Below are 22,586 nucleotides of genomic sequence, written 5' to 3'. Positions count from 1 at the left end.
CATCCGAGCAGTCTAAAGTTCGTTCGATCAACAAAGTCGAGGCTCGACTGTCTTTCGAATGGTTGTTCGTAGCTCATCCGAGGAATGGTCTTGGTCTTCGACGCTCTCTCATTAGCATAACAACGCGGAAACGCAGCGGTACGCAATGGATGCACGCATGAAACTCAACGTGCCAGTCTTCGTAATTCATAGAGGAGGATTCTGCGTATAATCCTCGATAATCGCATTTCGAATCGATCATCGGTGTCGATAGCTCGAACGAATCGTAGAAACGTGCCGCGACAACGCGAACAACAGTTGTCTCCACGCGACTCGGGGATGTCGAGCGCATCTGAAATTCCCGCGAAGAAAGTACAGCATCTTTGACGCGCCTCGAGCGTCCGAGCTATTCAAATCGACTAGAGACTTTGCTCGAACGGTTTCATTATCTTCGAACGCTTCGCGATACTTGCACCCGTTGGGAAAAACGATGCCTTTCGGGCGATTGGTTATTTCGATCAATCGAACGATCGTAATTCTCGCGGAGGTTTCGCGGCTACCTCGCAATTAAATCATCTTCCAAAAAAAGTTGGTCGAACGTCGTCGAGGTCGAAGGAGCTGGACGAGGGAAGTGGACGCGAAATAAAAAGGAAAAGAAAAAAGAAGAGAGACGCGAACAGATGGTCGCGCGGAGAAAGAGAGAAAAGGAGTGGGCGCAGGAGAGACGACGAATACATTACGTACGGAGGAGAGAGTCGTTTCGAATCGTGTGCCGGGTCTCGATCGTCCTCCTCCGTGAAGTCGACCGCTCGCTTTCCCTTTCACACGCGGCGCTAATCGCCCATCGTTCTCTGATCTATCGGGTGGGAGGAAGAGAAGAGAGAGAAGGAGAACGAGACGGGACAAAGAGGAAAAATAAACGGGCCAGAGAAGAAAAAATGAGAGAGACGGATAGACAGGAAGAGCAGGAGACATTGAGGAAGAGAAACAGGTAGACGGAGAGAAGACACAGTTCGAAGAGCATCTTGGTCCAAACCGACGACAGCCAACGACAGCGCTTTCGTACCGAAAAATAAAGAAAGACAACTACCCTCGCGTAACTTTCTTCGTCCGATGCTCCTCGAGTATTGTGTTCGACGAATTTATGAACGTATCGTACAGAGAAATCGAAATAAATTGTGTATAAAAAGGATCGTGTCGAGCGGGAACCTCGTCGCAAATTGTGGGATAATTTTAATTGGGGAAACTTTGAATCATCGTTCGTGACACACGGTAACGTGGCTGTTGTTTCTTCGATTAGTTCGTGCATCTGCTAGCGAACAACTTGATATTTCAACGCATACGCAGAACATATGGACAAGATGTGCGACTAATAATCAGATAAGCACTCGAAATGACACCGAAATTCGATGAGGCAAATTAATTGCAAGTTTCGGCACGGATGAAGCAATTGTTCACCTAACGATCTCTTAGATCCCCGGATCCTCTGAATCCCAATATTTCTAGATCTCTACATCTTTCGATCCCGGACTTCCTATTTCACGAGTCGATTCATCAAATTTCCGGTAATTTCCCTAAAGCGTTTTCCTCAACGAGACCAGTGGCTGTTCGAATCGCGTATAGTATACACACAATGCTCTACGCGCGGTTCCGTTAAAAGGCTGCTCGCCCACGCGGTTTGTCGCACGCTCGAAACGACGCGGAGGAAATATCAGAGTCCCGGAGAAAATGAAAGTACTTTAACCGCCTGCGTTAAGCCATTATTGACCGGCGATCAGCAAGCACCGGTCGACGTGCCGCTTTATTAGCATTTTCATTCACGGGCAAACAAGGATAGACGGAATTAAACGTCGATTTACGAGCTAGGGGAGGGAACCTCGTGGAAAAATTACAAGGATAACGAGTATGTTGTGCGTGTATTATAGTTTAGCGGGACGCGTGTATCGCTACCGATCGTCGACTGAAAAACGCTCACGTGTCGATTGAATTGTGGAGTGTAACTCGTAACGGTGCAACGACTCACTATTTCTTCGCTCGAGCTATATGTATACTGGCTTGGGAAGTTCATCGAGCATGCAATTAAAAGCATTTTTGCCTAGTTCGAAATGGTAATTAGATCGATTATTTCGCCTAACAATCGTACAATTGTATTCGCCTTACATCTGCTACTATTAACCAAACTTACCCACACCCGGGATAGCTAGACTATCTTTGTCAACATTTTTCATCGAATTAGAACGGTTTTTTATTTCTTTCTTTCTCGATCAGGAATGGTTGCATATGGTTTTTTACAAAAATTTATAGAACGGAAAAAAAAGATGTCGAAAAAATAATAAGAAGGATTGTTAATTCTCCTTGACGCACTTTACGTTCTCGAAGAGTATTTTCGCAGCATTCCGTTGCACCAGAAATGGAAATAATTTGCTTGAATTATAGCCGTAAATCTGGACTCGTTCAAAATGAATAAGTTGGTACGGCAACGATACTTGTTACCCGTTTGTGTACTTTACATTTCCTGTAATAAAAATTCAATTACGAGGTTACGCGGACGGTTAAACGATAAGGCAGTATAATATCGCGATACAGTTCGATTTCTTCGAATACGCCGATCGAGCGTGTCATAAATAATAATTATATCACGCGGTTGCATCTTACCGGTTAAAAGTGTTTCTCGATCACGATGATCTCGTTCTTTCTTCTTTCTCCGTTTTATCTCCGTTCGTCGATCTTTCGGTATACATACGAAAGGCGAACGTTCATAAATAGCGTATAAATGTGCGTAAACTCTCGTTGCACGAATATCCGTACGACACTCTCCTTTCGTCGTGTAACCCGACGTGTGTACGGTTGCGTAATATCGGCCGTGTATAAACCTCTCACCCTCGCCTGGTTCTTCCTGACTACGGTAGAGAGAACCCGTAACGACAACCGGTTCCTCCTTCTCCTCTTTCTCCTTGTTTGTCCTTTTTTTTCGACGTCTCCTTCGCCGTTCGCATCCTTCGTTACCCGATGAAACGGACTGCTCGCGAAACGAGCTCTCGAATTCGTTTTCGAGGCTATACGATGCATGTTTTGCGATCATCCTTGAAACAGCGACAGTCGAGTAGTTAATGGTGAAATTTATCTTTTAACCGGTAGTCTACGAGGTCAAGATGAGCCACGTTGTTCTTTCGAAGCGGACCACTGATCGATTACTATGTGTCCGTTTCGAATTAGTTTCGTACTTGACCGCGCGAAACTGAAACCGTGCTAACGGTGGCATTTTCTTCTTTTCGAAATGTCGTAGGTAGATCGATTACGGTAAAATGTCTAGCCGAAACTTTCTTCTTGTAAACTGTAGTTTGACGTTAATCGACGCGTGAAAAACAATCTAGAAAGAAATTCTAGCGAACTATATGTGGCTTCTACGAAACGCGAAGAATAGATTGGATATTGGTCTATTATTTAATAATCGATCGGAAGACATAATATCGCATGATTAATGTTCCTCTTCGAACGTACGTAGAACTACGAATGGAAACAAATTAATTGCACTAATGGAGATTTAAGATTAGATAACGTTTAAGTAATCGAGTTCTTTTCAAGTCTTCGCTGCGGTAATTCAAAAGTGTACGCCGAGTTTCGATAGAAAGTTCAATAAAATATGTCCCATCCACTTTATTAATTGAGGCCAAATTGATCCTCCTATACCGGTTACGTAACGCGCGTTTCACCCCAACCGGTCGAGGGTTAATACGTAATAAGCAGAATCCGAATTCGTCGCGATGCGATGCTATTGCATTACGATCGTAAGATTTTCGATCGAACAACAGGAACGTTATTAGGAGGTAGGGATGTCTTGCAAGATTCGTACAGGACGAATCATCGAATCCCGTTTATCACGGATAACTTTCTAAAAGGAAAAGAAAAAAAAAATAGCAGAAGAAAGGCTAGTCGATCCTTCGAAATCTCCTTGGATAGAAAGGCAGTGTTTGTTAAAGCTGGAACGGCTCAGGTGTATCGTACACGAGAAACGATGGCCACGTGCGGACTAGCAGCGTGTTGAATTTTCGAAGAGCACGCGTTAATCCGTCTCTGACTGCGTTTTACGCAACGAACGATTACCTGAATCCTTAAAAGGGGGAAAAAAAATATTAATTGATCTCTCCGGTTGCATCGTAACGGGAAGTCTAGGTAGAAGAGTGAAAAGCAATATCCAGGGAGGGATGCGACGAGAGAGTGGTTCACTGGCATCCCAGCTTTTCCACCGACAGCGCATTACACGGGAGAAAGGTCATCCCACAATCTAATAAAAAATTATCCACCGTACTGCTCTCGAGCAACGTTATACGGTACAATGATCTTCAGCAGGTAGCACAAAGCGGTGGCTAATTAAAGAAAATGAGTAAATAATTCGTGTCGATCGCGTGTCGATCGCGTGTCGATCGCGTGTCGATGAAAACAAGCCATCAGGGAAGAAATCGTACTCCGCGTGCCATAACTAGGGTACTACCCTTCAAATTGTTTAATTCCGAGCGATACGTTTTACGGTGAATTAACTTTTATCGTGAAAGTGGATCGCCTAGAAACGACTTTATAACGTACTAATAACATAATAGTAGGTCCCTCTTTGGTCGCGGTAAGTTAAAAGATTCGATACGATACGTAATCGATTATTGTTCTTTAATCTTGATCCATTTACACGGAATCGTGCCTTTAACTTCGATATAGGAGAATATTATTCGTCGAAAGGACGTACGATGCATACGAAACGACACGATGTATATTCATGAACGATCGAATAACGGCTGCTCCCTCGATTTCCTTGAAGTTCAAAAAATTCTAAATCTATTACCCAGTTCATCGGCATGTCGACAGAGCATGCCGAGGCAAACAACTTTTTCGCTCGTTCAATGATGATCAAAACTCCTCGGATGCTCTTACGCGGTATTTCGTGTCGACGGTCGTCTTCGTAGCCGCGACGACCTTCGCTCGCGAGTTCTTCACCGGAAGATTCCGGCCTACGTATCGATCGTACGAGTTTACCCCCCTCGGACTATCCTAGATCGGTGCTCGATTCTTCTTGGATAGTCTTGGTACTAAGTTATCCTTCGACTCTTGGTCGAATTTAAAAAAAAATTAATTCGATTAATTCGGTCCTTCCCTCGTCTATTAACAATTCATCGGCGAACAACGAATCGACGAACCCTCGACAAGAGTAGAATCTTGATCGATGCGCATCGGCGCCGAATCTCGCGAAATTATTCACGTCCTGTCGAAGAACTGGCCGGTTGCGGCTGAATTGTTGGCAAAGAGTTCGCCTAGTTGGCGAACCGATCGAACGACCTTATCCTTCTCTGTTGCCTCTTCCAGATCATTGCTCGTTTCACAGGTGGCCGACACGATACTGGCGTGTTTCGTCACGTGTCGAAGCAAGCTCGTCTTACGGGTGATTAACTGGGGCGACGTCGACTCATGCTCACGCCTCCGCTCTGGCACGCGTGCACCAGTCACCAGGCACCGGGTCCGCCTGTCGGAGACAAGGGGAACGGGGCTGCTGGAAGCGGAGGGAGCTGCGGGGTAGCTCGAGTGATGCATGAATGAAGGTTGCAGAGGTGGTGGAGTCGAGAACGGAAGAGAGGTAAAGCGACGTCGACATCCCTCGACAGCGGCGAATCGTAGTTGCATCCTTCTCCGTTGCGCCGTTCCGCTGCTCGAGTCTTCTTTCTCTTCATCCCTCTGTCGGTTCGTCCTCGTCCGATACGCGTGTCTCTCGTCGTTGGTCGTCTCTGTCCGTCGGTGACCCACGCGCATGTATACGGATCGCGATGGCGCAACCGATACACGATGACGTAGTTGTGATACAGTTCCAGAAGATGCGAGTTAATTAGCATTATTTCCAGACCGATGCTCGTCTAGAAGCCGAGGATTTCCGCGTTCGCGAGATTGCGCGTCCGTGCGTCAATCCGGCTGGTCCGTTCACGGATTCGATCGACAAACGGAGATGAATAATTGCGAATCCTATCTCGCGAGATAATCGAACAGCGTCTACGGTTAATCACGATTTGTCCGGGAACGAGGTCCAGTTTCGACGATGTTCGTTTCTCGTCGAAGCCAGAAAGTTCCATCGGATTGATAAATTTCACGAGACAGGAAGACGCGACAGTTATTTCGAAATAGCGACGTTTACCGCGAAATAGCGACCAAGCGTTTTCAGTTTATCTATGTATCGTCCTTCTTTATCTACAACTGTTCCGTTCTAACAAGCTACGATTCCAATTTACGCGATACGTTTGGGCGACACAGTAGAATCGGCGACTGCGCTTTAGGGGAGCTTCTCACGATCAGCCGTGGGCCACCTGTTTCGTTGCGTCACTTAACCATCTCAATGATTCATCCGCCAAGTATCAATTGAAATATCACATCGCGAAGAAGGGGGTTAACAAACGACATAACCCGACCAACTTTATTTTCATCAATCGGTTGTCACTTCGCAGAATCCGTTTTTATCCTCGCTTCGTCGATAATTTAAAAACGGTTATCGGTGTCAGCCAGTGGCTCGCAGCCATCGGTAGAATTCGCGAAATCAACGAAAGTGAGCCAAGAAACAGAGACGAGCGTCGAAAAGAGAAGTCGTCGGAGGATGAAAATAAACTGAAAGAGCAACGGAGACGATTCGGGAAGGACAGAAACGTTCGAAAAGCGGAAGGAGATTTTCTCGCGGAAATGTAAAGCTGTGTCCGCACTGGCGTACGCGAAGATACGCGTGTCGATACTTTGAACGCTTTTATGAACCGCGAACGACTCGTAGGGAAAGATGCGCGCCGAGAAAGTAGCCGCGACTCGAGAAGCAAAAAGAAAACTCGTGGGAAAAAAAAGAAGGGCGATTCGCGAACCGACGCGACGTAGACACGGGTCTCGGAAGTATCGAACGACGATCGACAAGTATCGGTAATCGGTTCCGAGGAGCCGAATAGACGCGGCGCGGTGGTATGAACGCGACATAAGAAGAAAGCAACGGTGATCCGCGTGCCGCCGTTGTTGGGTCGGGTCGGGTTGGGTTGGTTTGGGTCGAGAGTTACGCGGGGTTGGATACGCGGGATGGAGGGAGACGGGTGGATCGGTAGGTGGTGTGCTGACGTCACCGTAGCGGCATCGTCAGCTGCGTGGGCCAATAGCGACGCTCACTCCGAGCCAGGTCCATCGATCCAACGGCTGCTGTCGTGTGTATCCCCGGGTTATGACGTCCGAAGGTGACGTCATCGTTAGCGCCGTTCGCCGTTCGCCGCCGCCGCCACCGCCGCTGCCGCCGCCGCCACCGCCGTCGCTACACACGCTACGGTTTTAATATAGCGGAGGAACGCGCGCGATCCGGACTCAGTTACGCGGCGGCCGGCCACCCGTGCGAGAGCGTATCGCTTTCTTGCAAAACGTGTCCGTGCTGTTTTCTCTCTTCGCTCTCTCTCTGCCTCGTTAATCTCCCTGTTCTCTCGCACCGCTCTTTTCTTTCGGTAACTCGTGTTCGTTGTACGTCCAGGGAAAAAGGAGACCGTTCCCCGTTTCGGTTTCACCGTGTCTCGTGTGCGAGTCGATCGGTAAACGTGAAACGAGTATCAAGTGAAAAAAAAAGCGGGGGATTATACACGCAAAGCCAGGAAGAAAAGGTGTTGCAGCCAAGGACGTTTGTGTTTGAGTTTCGCGTGACCAACGAGAAGAGAGGGAGAGGCGCAACTGGCACGTTCGAACGCGCGTGGTTTCCGCGTGCGGGACTCGGTGTGTCTCGTGCTACGTTCAAGCGGCTTCCCGCTGAAATCGTTCTTTTGCGAACGGATCGGACGAACCGACGGGAAAAGGTATATTCGACGCAACGATCGAACAGGTGGACATTGTGCAGCGATCGATGCTGAAGGGAGTCGATCGTGAAATTCGGTTGACACGCTCGACGATAAACTTGGAGAACGTTGCGACGATAACAGCGAGAACGATGTCGTCCGTCGTGACGGAGGACCGATAATCTCGAAGATCTTGAAGTTCACAAAACGGAATTCTGCATGCGAGTACCCAGGACAGAAGTGTTCGGGCCGTTCGGTGGAGCGCTCACCTCCGAAAACGTAGTCTGGAAGGATCCGTTTAGCCCTACGACCACGCAGACAGGTTGGTGATACACGTGTGTCATCACTGTTTTCTTCATCCGTGTGTTGTGGGTGAGTTGTGTGTGTGCGGCTTGATGCGGCTGGATCACGTAGAGCACGAGTACTTGTTCCGCTTCTCATTTTCATTCGCGTCGATAATTATACGGTCGAGGAATTTCCACGTTCCGTTACCCGATATCGTCGGTGTTTACGAACCGTGAGAATCATCGGCCGTCAATTTTCGTCGACACGATTCTCCATTCGCATTCGCCTTCGCTTTCATTCATCGTTCGTCGTCGACGTCGTTCTCGTTCCCCGACAATCTCGTTCAACGTCTCGATAATCGAAAGATCGAATAGAAACTGTCGTCGAAATCGTTATCGATCGTCGTACGATCGACGAAACGCATCGTCGAGGCAACGATGATCGGATCCCGAATTCCGTTGCTCGATTCGCGTTATTCTATCGAACGTTGAGATCAAATTCGGACTTGACCCACGTGCAACTTTTCGAACTCGCTTCTCTCCGAGTAGCTGTCCGATCGAGCACGTGCGCGCGTGCGCCGCGTACGAAGAGCGAGAAGCTGGCCGAGAAAGGAAGCAAAAGTAGAAAGAAAAAGTACGAGTTCTGTAGGATGGTCGCGATCGACGCGGCCATCGATCCTCGTTCACGAGTCGAGAACATTTAAGAGACACTTGTCGGTGAATGAAACGTGTAAAAACGAGGCGCGATAGTGCTGATCGTACGTGCGATGCGTACCGTGGAGGACACAGCCACGGAAGCAGCCGCGATTCGTGCTGCGACCACCCATCAGCGTACCACGACTGGCAGGCATCTAATCGTTGATCACGAACACGATCATGATCAACGAGATCGATCGACGACGATCCATCTACCGACTACACCGTACCACCAGGTCACCATCGCGGCGGACACCAACAACAATCATGATCATCATCGGAACTTCGAGCATCAAGGGGCGCAACGCCACGATCACTGGAATAAGTGTAAGTCGCTTCTAAAACACAAAACGACAACGGAAAGGCTTTGGGACCGTCCTACGTTTAGTTTATCCTCGCGTACAAAGGATCGTACGTGCTCGTTGACGACTGACAGGTTGTGGTTGAAAGGTGGTGGTGATGGTGGTGGTGGTTGTGGCGGTGACGATGATGATGGTGGTGTTGTTGATGGTGGTGGTGGTGGTGGTGTCGGTGGTGGTGGCGGCGGTGGCGATCGTCGCATCGATGACGATGACGGCCATCGATCACGAAGATGGATCGAAGCGACGAATGTATTTTCCTTTTTTATCATTTTTTTTTCCAAGTAAATTGCTGTAAATTAAGCTTGTCTTGTTTTATCTACCTTTCTATGCTCATCAAATTATTACAGAGACGTGTACAGTCTCGATGTCACGGGCGAGACGTCCACAGAAAAACGAGAAAAGATAATGGGTATGGGTGTTGCGAAGACGAGACGTAGCCAAAGAAGGAGACGAAAAATCTCGGGACCGAAGCAACCAGATCACGAATTTCTTTATGAAAATTTTATCCAACGATCGACGTTTCTATTTTCGTTGGTAACCGCTTTGAAATTTCGATTTATTTTTATCGCACATAATCACCACCATATCTTCGTCATCGTCGTCGTTTTCTCCTCGAAACTACGTTTCCTCCATCTTTCGAATCCTGCTAGTTTACGAAGATAACTATACGCTTTCGTTTCCGTGAACTTAACGACAGATTCCACGTTCGATACGTGGCGAGTTCGATCGGTTATAGCTTACGAGCCTAGAAGTACTTTTTACAGGTGTAATTGGCACGTTAAGGTAAATATAGTCTGGCAGGCGGCCGAGTGCAAGGCAGGCGTTTCTTTTCCGCGTACATACTTGGCCCGCACGAGACCTGGCCACGCAGGAAAGAAGAGAGCGCAACAACGAACAAATATAACCGCGCGTGAAGCATAGTGCAGGTGCGGTCACTGGTACCGGCGTATTGTGTTGTGTTCGAGCGTCGAGAGCGTGGTCGAATTGCGAAAAACCGATTGTCAGGTTCGCGAGAATAACGGCCGTGACAATGTAAAGTAAATCAATGCTTATGACTTCCGTGCGTTAAACACGATTACCCGTGTTCCCGGTATCGTTTCAAAGTTTCCCTCCTGTCGACAATAAGTTCGTCCAGTAGCTTGTTACGACCATGTTATGTGGCCATGTAATTGCGATGCATGTAAGTTTCACAAGGGGAGGGAAAAATAAGCGTGGCCGATAACCGTGCGAGCAAGTGGGGAGACCGTTTGATAAACATATCGATCGAGAAATCTAATCAGTCGGGATGACAGCTTCTCGTTTCCACGATAAAGAGGGGGAGAGAGAGAGAGAATTCGAGAACGGTTTCCTCGTGGAAAATCGTCGATTTATCGTGTAAGCCTGTGACACGTGTCTTTGAAACGGAGTACGTTAATAGGTCTCAAGTATAAACGCGCGTAGTTGCTTCGGTTGGTTCGCTGCCGCTGCTTCAGCGCACAAGTAGATAGGTGCAATCAGACTCAGACATTAGCGAGACGCGCATCGGAGGCCGTCTGAGCTGGCACGGCTTTAACTACTTAATTCTTTTTAAGCGCGTGCCGCGTATACGCGCGCGCCGATACTTTTCTCGTCGAACGCGTCGTCCGCTACAACGAATACGACACGCTACAATTCTGATTATTCGGTATTACACCGCGCCGTATTTCCGCTCGACCCCTTTGCTCGCTGCTTCGTACAATCGATAGAATATTAGAAATTATTATTCGATTATATTAAATTCGTAATGTCGAACGTCGTTTAACGGCGATAACGAAGTATGCAACGTATTACCGCTCGTAATAATTGTCGCGTGTCCGTTAACGTAAAACGGTAACTGTCTTGGAAAAATTGTTGGCGTTAAAATCCAGCGTGTTACGCGTAGACGAAGAGTAAAATTGAATAGTATTTTGACGGCGAGCACGCGTGGAACGAGCAGCGCTTCCTAGAGGCCAATTGCATTGTTTTACTGGGCAAACTAAATATACGTGCGAGGCGGACGATCCGTGGCTGCTTGGCAGGGACACAAAGGGGGTTAAAGAGATGACTACGACATCGAGTATCACGTGCCTTTACACTTTTCACGTTTTCGGCGTGCTAGAACGATAAACGGCCGACGATTTATCGCGAAGACCGATGTCCATGACTCGGAAATGCAAATCTTAAAAGCAATTCCCATAGCGATTCTACCTGTAAGAATTTACAGAAATTTCGACAGTTTGGATCCTCCGTTCAGGGATTAGGTGTAAGACTTTACTCGTAATTTACTCGTAATCGACGTTGAAACATCGAATCGAATCGAATCGAATCGAATCGAATCGAATTGAAGAAGTTGGGCGATGACAAGTTCCTGCTCGATTCCGGCGATAAGTATTTCATGAGCTTACGGTTGTTCGTGGCAAGGGAATAAGCCTTGTTTCCGAGGGCGGGACACGCGATCGGGAAGCGACCGGAACACGAGGTGTAAGAACGAGGATGGAAAGAGCCCGCACCACGGGTCCCGTCGATTCATATTGCATAAATGCTATGCCGCTTCTTCAATTATGTAACCGTTTCTTCGACGCGATTCGAGCAAAATACGAGACTTTCATCGAGCTTGGCCAACACGTTTCCAGCCGGCCGTGGGAAGGAAAGAGGTAACCTGGCGATAATTATAATTAATCGAAACCGATACTCGTCGATAAACATCGATCGTCGAGCATACGGTAATTTCCTCGTTGCGTAACGTCAAATTACTCGTCGTTTCGCGCGCGAAGAAAGGAAAAAAGCGAAAAGACGAGCATCGCCGAACGGTAAAACGGTCGATAATCGAAAACCGCGATACGAAGGAAATATCATTGTCACGACGTCTTCTCCTGCCAAGTCGTCGGCCAAGAGAAGCTGATTACCTCGACAGAGAACGTGTTCGACGGCGAGAAAGAGAGATTACTCGAGCTCTGAGTAATGAGATTGTGACTCGCATAATGACTGTAGGATCGATAAGTGACGTTGATGCATATGAACGCGCGTGCCAACGGTGAAAGGGTCAGTAGTCAGACGGTGGCGCTATAAATACCGGGAGGACTCGATTCGTTGTGTTTTAACACGCTTGATTAACAGTAGCTCGATAATGATCGCGGCTTCGAAAGACAGGCAAAGAAACGAAACAAAAGTTGTTGGACAAAGGTGACAGGAGAGAAAAGGACGGATAGAGAACGAAAAAAAGGATAATTACGAACGCCGTATGCAACGCGTGTAACGTTCGACGGTGGTGGCCGCATGCTCGACAGGTTTATGGTAATTCGGGCGAACCGAGCAAAAACTGTGTAACGCGACCGGCTGACGCACGGCCTTGTTTCACCTGAAATAGATTTCACCGCGCGGAAGCGTATTCCGCGCGAGTTTTCACGCCGCGCCGCTCCGCTCCGCTCCGTAATTTCTCTCCTCTGTTCGCCGATCGATCGGCATACCGAAGGAATCGGCGTGCCGTTCGAAGAATCGATTATGGTACGCAACTTGGTTTATCCGAACCGGTCGCGAAACAAATAGTTCGTGCCGTTAGATCGTTCGTAGACAGCGAAAGTACCGAAAACGGTGCAAACACCGTAACGTTCGACTTCTGTCCTCCTGCTGTCCTGGACTACGAAACAGTGCATCAAAATGTTCTCGCGCCTCGGATTTTCACGAATCGTGGTGGCAGACGTTGGATGGTCCACGTCGGTTGGACACGATCCTTTGGATAATTCGCGTAATCGACGAGAAAGGAGATTCCGGTGAAAGGATATCCAACGACGTCGGAAGTTGCACGAGTATTCCATCGCGATGGCTAGTTCATTCAAACTTGACGCACGACACGGGTTTCGCGCGCAAACTCCGTGGCGTCGCGACGCTACCGTTCTCTCCGTCTCTCTTCGTTCCTTTCTGGCGTTAACTCTGACGTCATTACGCCGCCCCCGTCCGTCATCGACCGACCGACGGCATAACGACGTCACACGTACCGCCAAGGACGACGCTATTTCGGGCGTTATGCATCGCCGTCCTCGTCGCCGTATTCGCCGTCTCCTTCGACGTTCTCGTTGTCGTCGTTGGCGACCGATGCCGTCGATATCGTTTCGCTCGCCCATTCTGTTTAACCACGAGATTTTCTCTTTTCGCGTCATCGTTGTCCGCGAATCGTCCGCGCGCTGTTACGCTCGGTCGTGTCCGTTACGAACGATGACGCAGTGAACGCGTTCAAAGTGTTGGCTCGCCAAGCCGGTACGACCAAGTTCTGAGTGTTTACCAAAGTTTCGAATCAAAGTGAACTAGAGTACGACATGAAGTCGGTGTCGAAGTTTACGCGCCTGTCACGGGACGACTGTCACACCGACTCTTTGCTGATACATCTGGCGTCACAGGGATATCCCGTTTGGTTGAAATGAGGTAACGAGAGGGTTGCTATCGACCCGAAACACTTTTATTTCGAACCACCTTTTTCTCTTATCGATTACGAAGAACGTTCCGACTCGGGCTAGGTGGTATCGATCATTTTCGGTTCGTTCGAAGTCACACGGAATGGTGTTCTTCAATTCTTCCGATCAGCAAATATTTGATAACCTCGCTCTCGTAATGCCGAATCTATCCGAATTATTGTCACGGACACGAGAAATTTTTGTCGAAAAATCATGCTTTTAGTAAACTATACGGTGATGTATCGTGCAAATGTGCACCTATTTAGACCTCGATAGTGGACGCGTTAGTTTAAACGACGCTCCAAGTTTCAGCTTCCTACAACGTTCGTTAAAATTTTCCATTTCTTATGGTTTTCGTTGAAAACGATCGAATCAAAATATGCTCTGCCACTGTCGTCACTGTCGTTATCCTTCCTTTCTTATCCTTTTAACGTCGAAAGAAATTGCGTTTTCCTAGAAGAGAAAGGAAATCACTGTACGAAAAGATATTCGCGAAGAGTGGCGCATTCTGTTCGCGACCTTGAGAGACGCGGTCGTCACGTGGCGTACGTAATTTTTGCGGAGGTGTCACGGGCGCATCGTCGCGCAATCGTTTCCCGGAAAAAGCCGGCGAAAACAGGGGGAAAAGCGACGAAGGGAGGAGAAGAGACGTGGAACTACCACGAGATCAAGCTACCCGTTTGCTCGCGTAATAGCCGGCGTGGCAGTGGCTAAATTTAATGCGCGCGAATACGGCTAGGCTCAAGATTTAGACTGTCGGGACTAGGTTCCGCGTGACGTTGCCGCGAGTTAAAACGACCAGGGACGTGGCGGAGGCGAAAGGAAAACGGTGACCGATGCCAAAACAGAGCCGTGACGAGCGTGCATCGCGAGCATGCTTTGACGCGAGCTTTTTACATCGACTCGAAACGTAAATACCGGTCTCGGTGCCAGTCTTTGGTGAATGACCGACCAGTGGAAAAGAAATTTCTATCGATTCTGCCTTGCGGAAATTACTTCTCTTCTTTTAAAACGATCGTAACCCTTCGTGAACGTGTCCGTTGCAACGTTTGCCAATTATTCGCAACATGTCAAATATTAATGATCGAATGATCGTTCAAGTAGTTAGTAATAGAAATCAAATTTTCAAAAAAAATTGAATTTCGAAAAATAATTACCGAGCCGAGCCGACCCGAACTACTAGCCCTAATTAGAGTAGTAATTAGAGCGGAGTAAGGTTAAGCAGTAATTAGAGATTAGAATAATTGGAAGGTAGATAGTCGAAAATGTCACAATAATCCGGAATGATCGTTATAACAATGATCATTAGGCTGGTTAGAATACTTCTCACCTTCGAGTCTCCGCGTAAGACCTCTTGTGAATAAATTGCAATTATCGATACGGTTGTCACCCTTTCTCCACCTTCTCGTTGTAAATATAACGGTACCTTGATTCGCCTCGAAGTACGTTCTGCGTGAAGTCATCGAGCAGAAATGCGAGAGCTGTCAACGGAAAAGGTGGAAAGGTTGCCGCGGTATCTCGAAGCTCATAATCCGTGTTGTATCTTTGGCAGATGCGGAAAAGTTTCTTCCATTTATGAGTAGATAATTGATCGACTCGAATGCGAGAAAATCGGAACGGTTGTTAGGTAGTCGGTGGCACCGACAAAACGGCCTGTATCGATTGAACGCAGTAATCCGGTTGGCTTAACAAACTTGTGAATCAAGTATTTTTCGTCGGCCAGCCGAAGTAAGAGATTTTTAGACTGATCACGAAAGTTTAATGCCGTTGAATAGTCAATGAAACGGCTGATCTCTGTCGAATACAAGAATAATTCTTCTCGTTAACCGGAGGATTTTGAGTTGTTTGATCCGTCGCCTACCGGCGTGACCCATTTCCTTGCTTTATTTTCGAACTTTTAATTTTAACGCGTTGCATTAAGATATAATAATGTTTAAGAACGGACGAAACAAATAAATTTGTAACGATTAACCTTAGGAACGAGTTAATGTTCCTTCGCAATAAGTGCATTAACAACGCGTCACGCAATTTTTATTAAAGAAGAAAGAAGTGTCGCTCTCTTGCTTTACCGTGACCTCGCTGGAGAATGCACGGGACAGTTAGTTGAAATGTTGTCGATTAGCTAGCATGCAGATAACGCTAATAAATTCTTGCGCTTTTCCAACCTGTCACCCCCGCGTTTCATTTATATTGTCGCTTCGATCGCGACAAGTATCGTACCGGTAATGATCGAAACTCGAGACTCGTTTAATCAAGTTCACCGAAACGTACGCGAACGATCTTACGGAATCAATCGAGTACGTGAATTCTCTGGGACAACCGAAGGACGTCGAAACATTGTAGCAAAATCACTGATCGAGTAATCAAAATCAATCAGACATCAAGGCGAAACCGATTCCTGAACACACGAGGCCATCCTTGAACAGTTTTCACTCGTGTCATCTCGAATTTCAACTCGATTCCGTAACCAAATTTCCTATCAACCATGAATCGCGAAACTCTCGAGCGACTGGCTTTGAACACGCTCGAAATATCCTCGGATCGAAGGGTGATCGATCAATCGCGGATGTTTATGCGAATATCAATTTTCACCCCCAATAACGGAAAACGAGTAAATATTTTGAAAATGTTCCAGACGAGAAAAGTAAGACCTTCGGTATTTTCTAATTCGTCAACTCGACGGGCCCTCGCTTTAGCTTTATCGGGGTCAAAAGTACCGCTCTATCGTGTTTCACTTGGTTACGTCGAACCCGCGATTATTCCACGTGTCGTAAACGCGTGCAAAAAAAAAAACACGGTCGAAAGAAAGTCTTCGAAGTAGTACGTTACTTCGCAGTCGTGGAAAATAGACGCGATAAAGCGTATCGAAACGGGGCACCCGATTTTCCGCCCCTGAACATGCAAAGGAGGTGGGCGTCGATCGATGAACGGAACTGCGGTACAACAATGACGTCATCGACGACGTCGCAGTATGACGTCACTAGTTCAGAGGGTGGTAAAAGGCGGACGAGCGGAGGTTGAAAGGGGTGGAAAGCAGCTGTGCGAAGGTGGAGTGGGATTGCGCCGGTGAGGGACGAAGTTTCTGTTCTGACTCCGTGCGTTGACGACCCACACCGAGGGTGCAAGGGTGGTCGTTAATGTACGTGTGCAAGCGAGTCTGTTTAACGGGGGCGAGCAAGGCCGCCGATTAAAGGGGATAGACCGGTGCGATATCGAACGTTGAATTTTAACAGGTGGAAGCCGTAGGGTTGCTCGTATTCTTCGAACATTCAATGTTGTCTTTTTTCGCCCTTTTACGGTTATATGACGGCCGTTTCGTTTGAAACGAGACGAGATTGTAAGGAACGAAGGGAGGACGATGGCAAATGAAAATAGTTTGTCATTTTTGAAGGTTGATAGAACGATAGACGCAACGTTCGCCCGTTAAGTCGACCATCGGTGGTGGTTGGGGAATGGCCTCGCGTTCGATTCTTTCACAATGAATCGCGCGCAAACTCGGCTACCTATTGTCGAATGCAGTTTATCAGATGCATTGTCGTTGTTCTGTTTTCTAGCTCGAACATACGTCTAGTCGGTTGATTTGCAACTTTGATTAGATAAATTTCGTGGAATCGTGCTACGCGTGCCTTAATTTACGAATCGAGCATTCTCTTCTTTTCTACGGTTTCGCGGACCCACCTGAATGTACGCGCAAACTTTGCGGTATATTCTCAAAATCGTTTGGAATCATAACTTTTTAATATCAGAGATTTTTAAGCGCTTTAAACTGTACGTCTGGTCAAGGGTAGGTAAAGAATTGCTGTGATTCGACGAATCGAACGAGACATCGAGCGACTTAAAATCGTTGACCTTTTCGCGACAAATGACCACGTGGAGATTTGTACACGATCTTCGGGAGGAAATTAACGAGAAGCGATTCTCACCCCGTAATCTTGCCTCGCTCGGACGTAACGCACAATTTGCAAACATTAACATTAACGACGGATATCATCGGAGGCGGCGGTTGGTAGAAGTTACAGCCGATGCGCGTGTTCGTCTGTCACGACGAAGAAAATCCGCTGGAAGGAGCGAGAGAGAGGCACGAATTGGCTTTACGAGCTCACCGTCCTTGAGGCCTCGAGGCCCAACGGGGTCTCGATCCGTCCTGAGTCGGTCACAGTTGTTCGGTATGCGGACCTCGATCTAAGCGACTAAATCACTCGTTTGCCTGTTGCACGCTACGCCACTCGTGTACGAACGAATCCTCTTGCCGGCATCCTCGTTAACTTCCACCGTTCAAGATTCCTGGATCGTCCGATTCCAGGATCCCTGTTAGCTCCTTCGCCTCCGAAGTTTACTCGACACACGACGACACGCAAATTGCCGGACAACTGGCCGATCGGCTGTCGATACTTGCGGGAACCGAAAGATAATTTCTGCTTCGAAACGAAAGAAAACCGAAGCTCGTTAACGACGTTATTAACGAACATCTTTTAAATAGTTCGTCGCAAACGTGTTCGTGCCTAAACGTTCGATGGGGATAAATAAGGAAAAAACGAGCTCGTTAGATTTTCAGGTATTTTGACCTTAGCTTTTGTATTTTGCGTTCCAAAGTGCACTCCGTGCAATAAATGGATCACAAAAGCCCTTTCAGCACTTCGTATATCGGTTAAAAATCAATAAGATACGTTGACAGGGAATAAATGGACCGCAAAAGCTCTTTGAGTGACAAAGTCCTTTGGTAAAAACTTAGTTCGAAGCATCGAACATTTTGTTTCTGCATAACGAAATGTAAAGTAAATGAATTCGCAGAAATCGATACACGTATGGAAAGTTCGTGTTAATGACATTTTGTCGAATGCATATATGCACCCGAACGGTTTAATAACAGTTTAGTACCAGGAATTCTGCTACCGATTGTTCAGGATATTATCGTCGAAACGACGTACCTACATGATACCGAGGCGCGATAAGTCTGAACAACCTGTACTTTTTCTTCGTTTTATGTGGCAGATTTACTCGTTGAACTGTTAATACACCGCCATGAATTATGATGTAGAATAGCTTGAAATTAAGCGTGGGTGACTTATAGTCGGGCGAGCGTGAATGTTCAACGAGACGCGAAAGAAAATAAACTATTGCTTAATTTAGTACCAAAGCCAAATTAAATTTGGTACTTTCTCATGTGTTCTTCGACGTTTCTCCACTTTCCGCCCACGTTTCAACTACTTTCGTGCCGCTTCTTTCTTAATCCCGTTTTCGTTTTGGACATTCGAAGAGATTCGAGAAAGATGCTAGGAGTTTTTACTCGATGCGTCTGCGAAATCCGTATCGCAAGACGGGGTCATTTTACGTCTATCGGCCGATTTTTACGTAACGAGTATTCTTATTCCGACACAACCAGTTTGCTCATCGGCCAGCAGATTATCCCGTCGTGTTTTCACGATGATTTACGACCTACCGTCTCGATTCGATCGCACATTCGTATTTACATACAATTATGCTCTCTCGTGGATCCACGCTCGCCCGAAGCGAGCGTTATCGAAGTGTATTGAACGCGTGACTGTCGAAGCGAGGGTAAAGCGATTAACGCTTGCCTCGAATTTCCACCTCGCTCTCCAGTCATTAGCAGTCATCTCGGGATAATTAGCCGTTGCACGGTTGATGATCCTGTTCGATTGTTGCCATTCTTGCCAGTCTATAACGTCGTGTTTCCTATCGTCGATGCACAGAGGACGCGCATTGTTTTTCAACGGCGGTTGCCGTGCAATGTCAGCTCCGTGAAATATACCCTTTTCGAAACGGGAACTAATTAGTTTACGCTCGTTTCGTTGCCTTCCATAGAGAACGACCATAATTAACACCGACATGTAAGCGTAATTAATTTATGCCGATATCGAAAACACGGAGTCACGTTACTTCCTGCCTGTGGACTGGTCCTCGACGATGGTAAATACCGATTGAAAATCGTGCACGATATTTTCTGGCAACAGGACGAATGGTAAATGGTAATGGTTTCCCCGTCGAACGAAGAAAAAAATTTAACGACCTTCGAGGGAAACGGTAGTTTAATCAAACGGAAAAGAAAAGCGCTATTAAGAGTTGTTTTGTACTTAAACGTTACGAGAACGACGAACAAACGGCGAAAGATCGATTATTCGTTAAAACACGACGGTGTGTTAAAAGTAATATCGAGTCGCGATAAACCACGATTCGACAAATGACACGGTCCATAGGAAAATTGATAATCTCGATTGCCGATAATGGAAACCTACAAGAAATCGAATCGATTCGGTATCGCGCGTTCCGGCAACATAAATTTTCTTCCGAGTTGAGCTCGTTCCAATTTCCATCGAGTTGGCCAAATAGAAAGCCCAAACCTTCGTTTCCCGGTTAGCGTGTTACCTTTATTTGATTTCTCGCGAATCGATCGGGGCACCGGTAGATACGTAAGTCTCGATCGGTAATGAAGCAGTTAATATTCGTTAATTGCGGTCGATGCTTATCAGTGAATTAGGTACGGTGAGGAATAGCTGGCGATCGAGAATGAGCTTTTCTCCGAGCGGCTATCAACGAGAGATTGTGTACCCGGTTTCGGGGTCACGGAACCTGCAGCTCGTTTCCGACCACGGTATGGGTGTCGCGTATTGCCCGCTCTGGCGCATACCAACCAGACAGATCGTATCTAGCGCGTTGTCGCGCCGACACGCACGCACACGTGCACGCTACCTCACCAACCGAGACTTGTCCCCATCCTTGCTGCTACTGCTGCTGCCGCTTTGCTGTTGCTTACTGTCTTTTCCTTCTCGATTCTTTTTTTCTCCCTCTCTACTGCTACCGTCACGTTTCCCGTTCCATCGGGGACCTCGATCGCACGGGATCACCGACAGTGGAGAAATTTCAAGGAGAAATCGAAATCGGACGCTGATCGAGCCTGAAAGCGGTTCTCCGATAGCGAATTTTCTTCGAGGACGTTGTCCTAGATTTACCGTACGACCGCTGGACATTCCTTTTGTTCCTTCGTAATGATAATTAACGGAATCGCGTACCGTCCTTCGCTTATCGATTCGAAAGCGAAACGGCTGAAATCAGTGTCCGAATCGAAAGAAGTTGCAGAAAATTTCAATAAAGTCATTGTTCGAGTGTTCCTCCGTTGGCCGAGGGTTCGTAGTAAGACACTGAGCAATCGGTATAATTAGATAGGAACCAGAGTAGATCGTCTGGATCTAGTCGTCAGAGATCAGTAGGAATTACAACCTAATTCCTTCGCGCTTAATAGTAGCGGACGCGTATCGTAAATCTGCGAGGTCGAACGACGGTCGCGTTCTATTATTTGGCGCGAGTTTTCGACTTCTCAGAAAAATCTCGTTCGCGATCGCTGATTCCTCGACTAAATCACCGCTGACATAAAACTTTGATCGTAGTTGCATTCCACAGCGTTGGCAACGTTCGAATTTGACTTCAATTCGACGAAGGAACGTTGATTATTCGAAATCAACCGAGTCCTTTCGGTTTCGTTCGAGAACGATACGTGGATTTTCGTGGTTCGCGCGTGAGCGTGGGCACCGGAAGATAGAGTTACCACGCAGTTTCTTCACGCTTCGGAAGACTTTGGTCGCGCCGCGCCGATACAATATACCTTTGAGTATCTCTTAACTGGATTATCTCAACGACTTTCCACTTGGATTAATTGTGAATAAAATTTCAACCATGTTCGTGGAGTGGGTTTGGTCGGATAATAACGCGTCGAAGGGATCAGCAACAGGTTCCCGCGGGTTGGTTGCTTTTCTTCGTTAACGTTGGATGCCAGATTGCCGTTGATTAATGAGACTAATAACTCGCGCCGATTTATGCGAACGACGTACGCTATTTCTCGAAATCGTTTGACAGGTGGCACGTTGCGTTTCTTAATTTCCATTGATTCCGGTGATTAATGAACGACATAACTCATTCGAAACAGTACCTGGCAGTCGTGCGCGAGCGCCGCGCGTTAAGAAATCGTCGACTCTTCCTTGGGCCTGAAATAATCTGGTTTAATATTAGAACTTTGAATGAACAACCACGGTCATTGACAACCTAGTTGTTTCGATGTTCGTCCGATGAATCGTCGTCACTCGAGATAGTAAAATGAAATCTCGTTCGAAGAAGCTCTTTAAAAAATACGAATCTTCGAGATTGCCTCAAAAGACATGCCAGTACAGTTTCATTTTTACGTACGTAACGAGCTCCAGGTAACCTGGTCATCGATTTTTCTCGACAACGAGCAAGGACGATCACTGAAGACGATTACCGAATACTTGTATCACCCGGTTGCAACGCTCGTCCTTCACCTTCAAGCATTTCACTATGCTCGCGTATCTCGCCACAACCCACCACCAGCTTCACCATCGATTTTCGTCCCCAGCTCTCGTACAACCTTCTCCAAGGGCATTCCAAGTTTCACATTTACGATCTCTATGCTTTCTTCGCACTTTACGTTACCATTTACACCGCGCGCATTCTTCCTTTTAGCGAATCTCTTGGGTGCGTATATTAGGCAAGAAAATTGTTCGTTGCCGCTTCCTGCATTTTCTGCTAATTACACAAGTAGTAATCGGTTCTGACTTCCTTTATTATGCATCGTAGCCTTCGCACTATGTGCTATTTTAAAATGAAAGAAAATCACGTTTCATTAATTCGTCGATGATCGAACGAATTGGTAGATTCGTTTCTCCGATGAACATAAAAGGGCTAAGGGTTATTAAAAAAGGGGATAACTCGCGAAGCAATAAGGATCGAGGCAAGAGAATGCGTCCAGCATTCCGGTACACCGTGCCAGAACGGTGATTATGATATTAACGGTAAGATGCAAGACGATAAGCGATAATAAGCAGCTTCGTCGGTTCAGAAGGGCGGTGGTTATTCGTAAAACGAGCCGTCGCGTCGATGTATTAATTGGCTCGCGGGTAGGTGGGTCACGCTTAAACGTTTCACGCGAGGCGTTTCGTTATTTCAAAGAAACTCGACAACTGGTGTAAAGATCGCGAATGA

General features: G+C 47.0%; 1 protein-coding gene across 4 annotated transcripts in view; it reads left to right on the top strand.

Moving 5' to 3' along the window:
• The first annotated feature begins 7,026 nt into the window (after positions 1-7,026).
• Hr38 (Hormone receptor-like in 38) overlaps positions 7,027-22,586 on the top strand; it is a 39,973-nt gene continuing 24,413 nt past the window's right edge. Inside the window, exon 1 of one of the 4 annotated variants that reach the window (XM_076532761.1) lies at positions 7,027-9,097. In XM_076532761.1, coding sequence (XP_076388876.1) covers positions 8,842-9,097 — 256 coding nt within the window. In that variant the 5' untranslated portion in view covers positions 7,027-8,841. Of the gene's footprint in view, positions 9,098-12,921; positions 13,549-22,586 lie in introns of those variants that run through there. The other 3 variants (XM_076532762.1, XM_076532764.1, XM_076532763.1) reach the window with 3 other exon arrangements.

The sequence above is a fragment of the Megachile rotundata genome, chromosome 6 (genome assembly GCF_050947335.1).
Source record: "Megachile rotundata isolate GNS110a chromosome 6, iyMegRotu1, whole genome shotgun sequence".
Taxonomy (NCBI): Eukaryota; Metazoa; Arthropoda; class Insecta; order Hymenoptera; family Megachilidae; genus Megachile; species Megachile rotundata.
The sequence above is the reverse complement of the archived record's forward strand: the minus strand, read 5'-3'. Positions and strand labels throughout refer to the sequence as shown.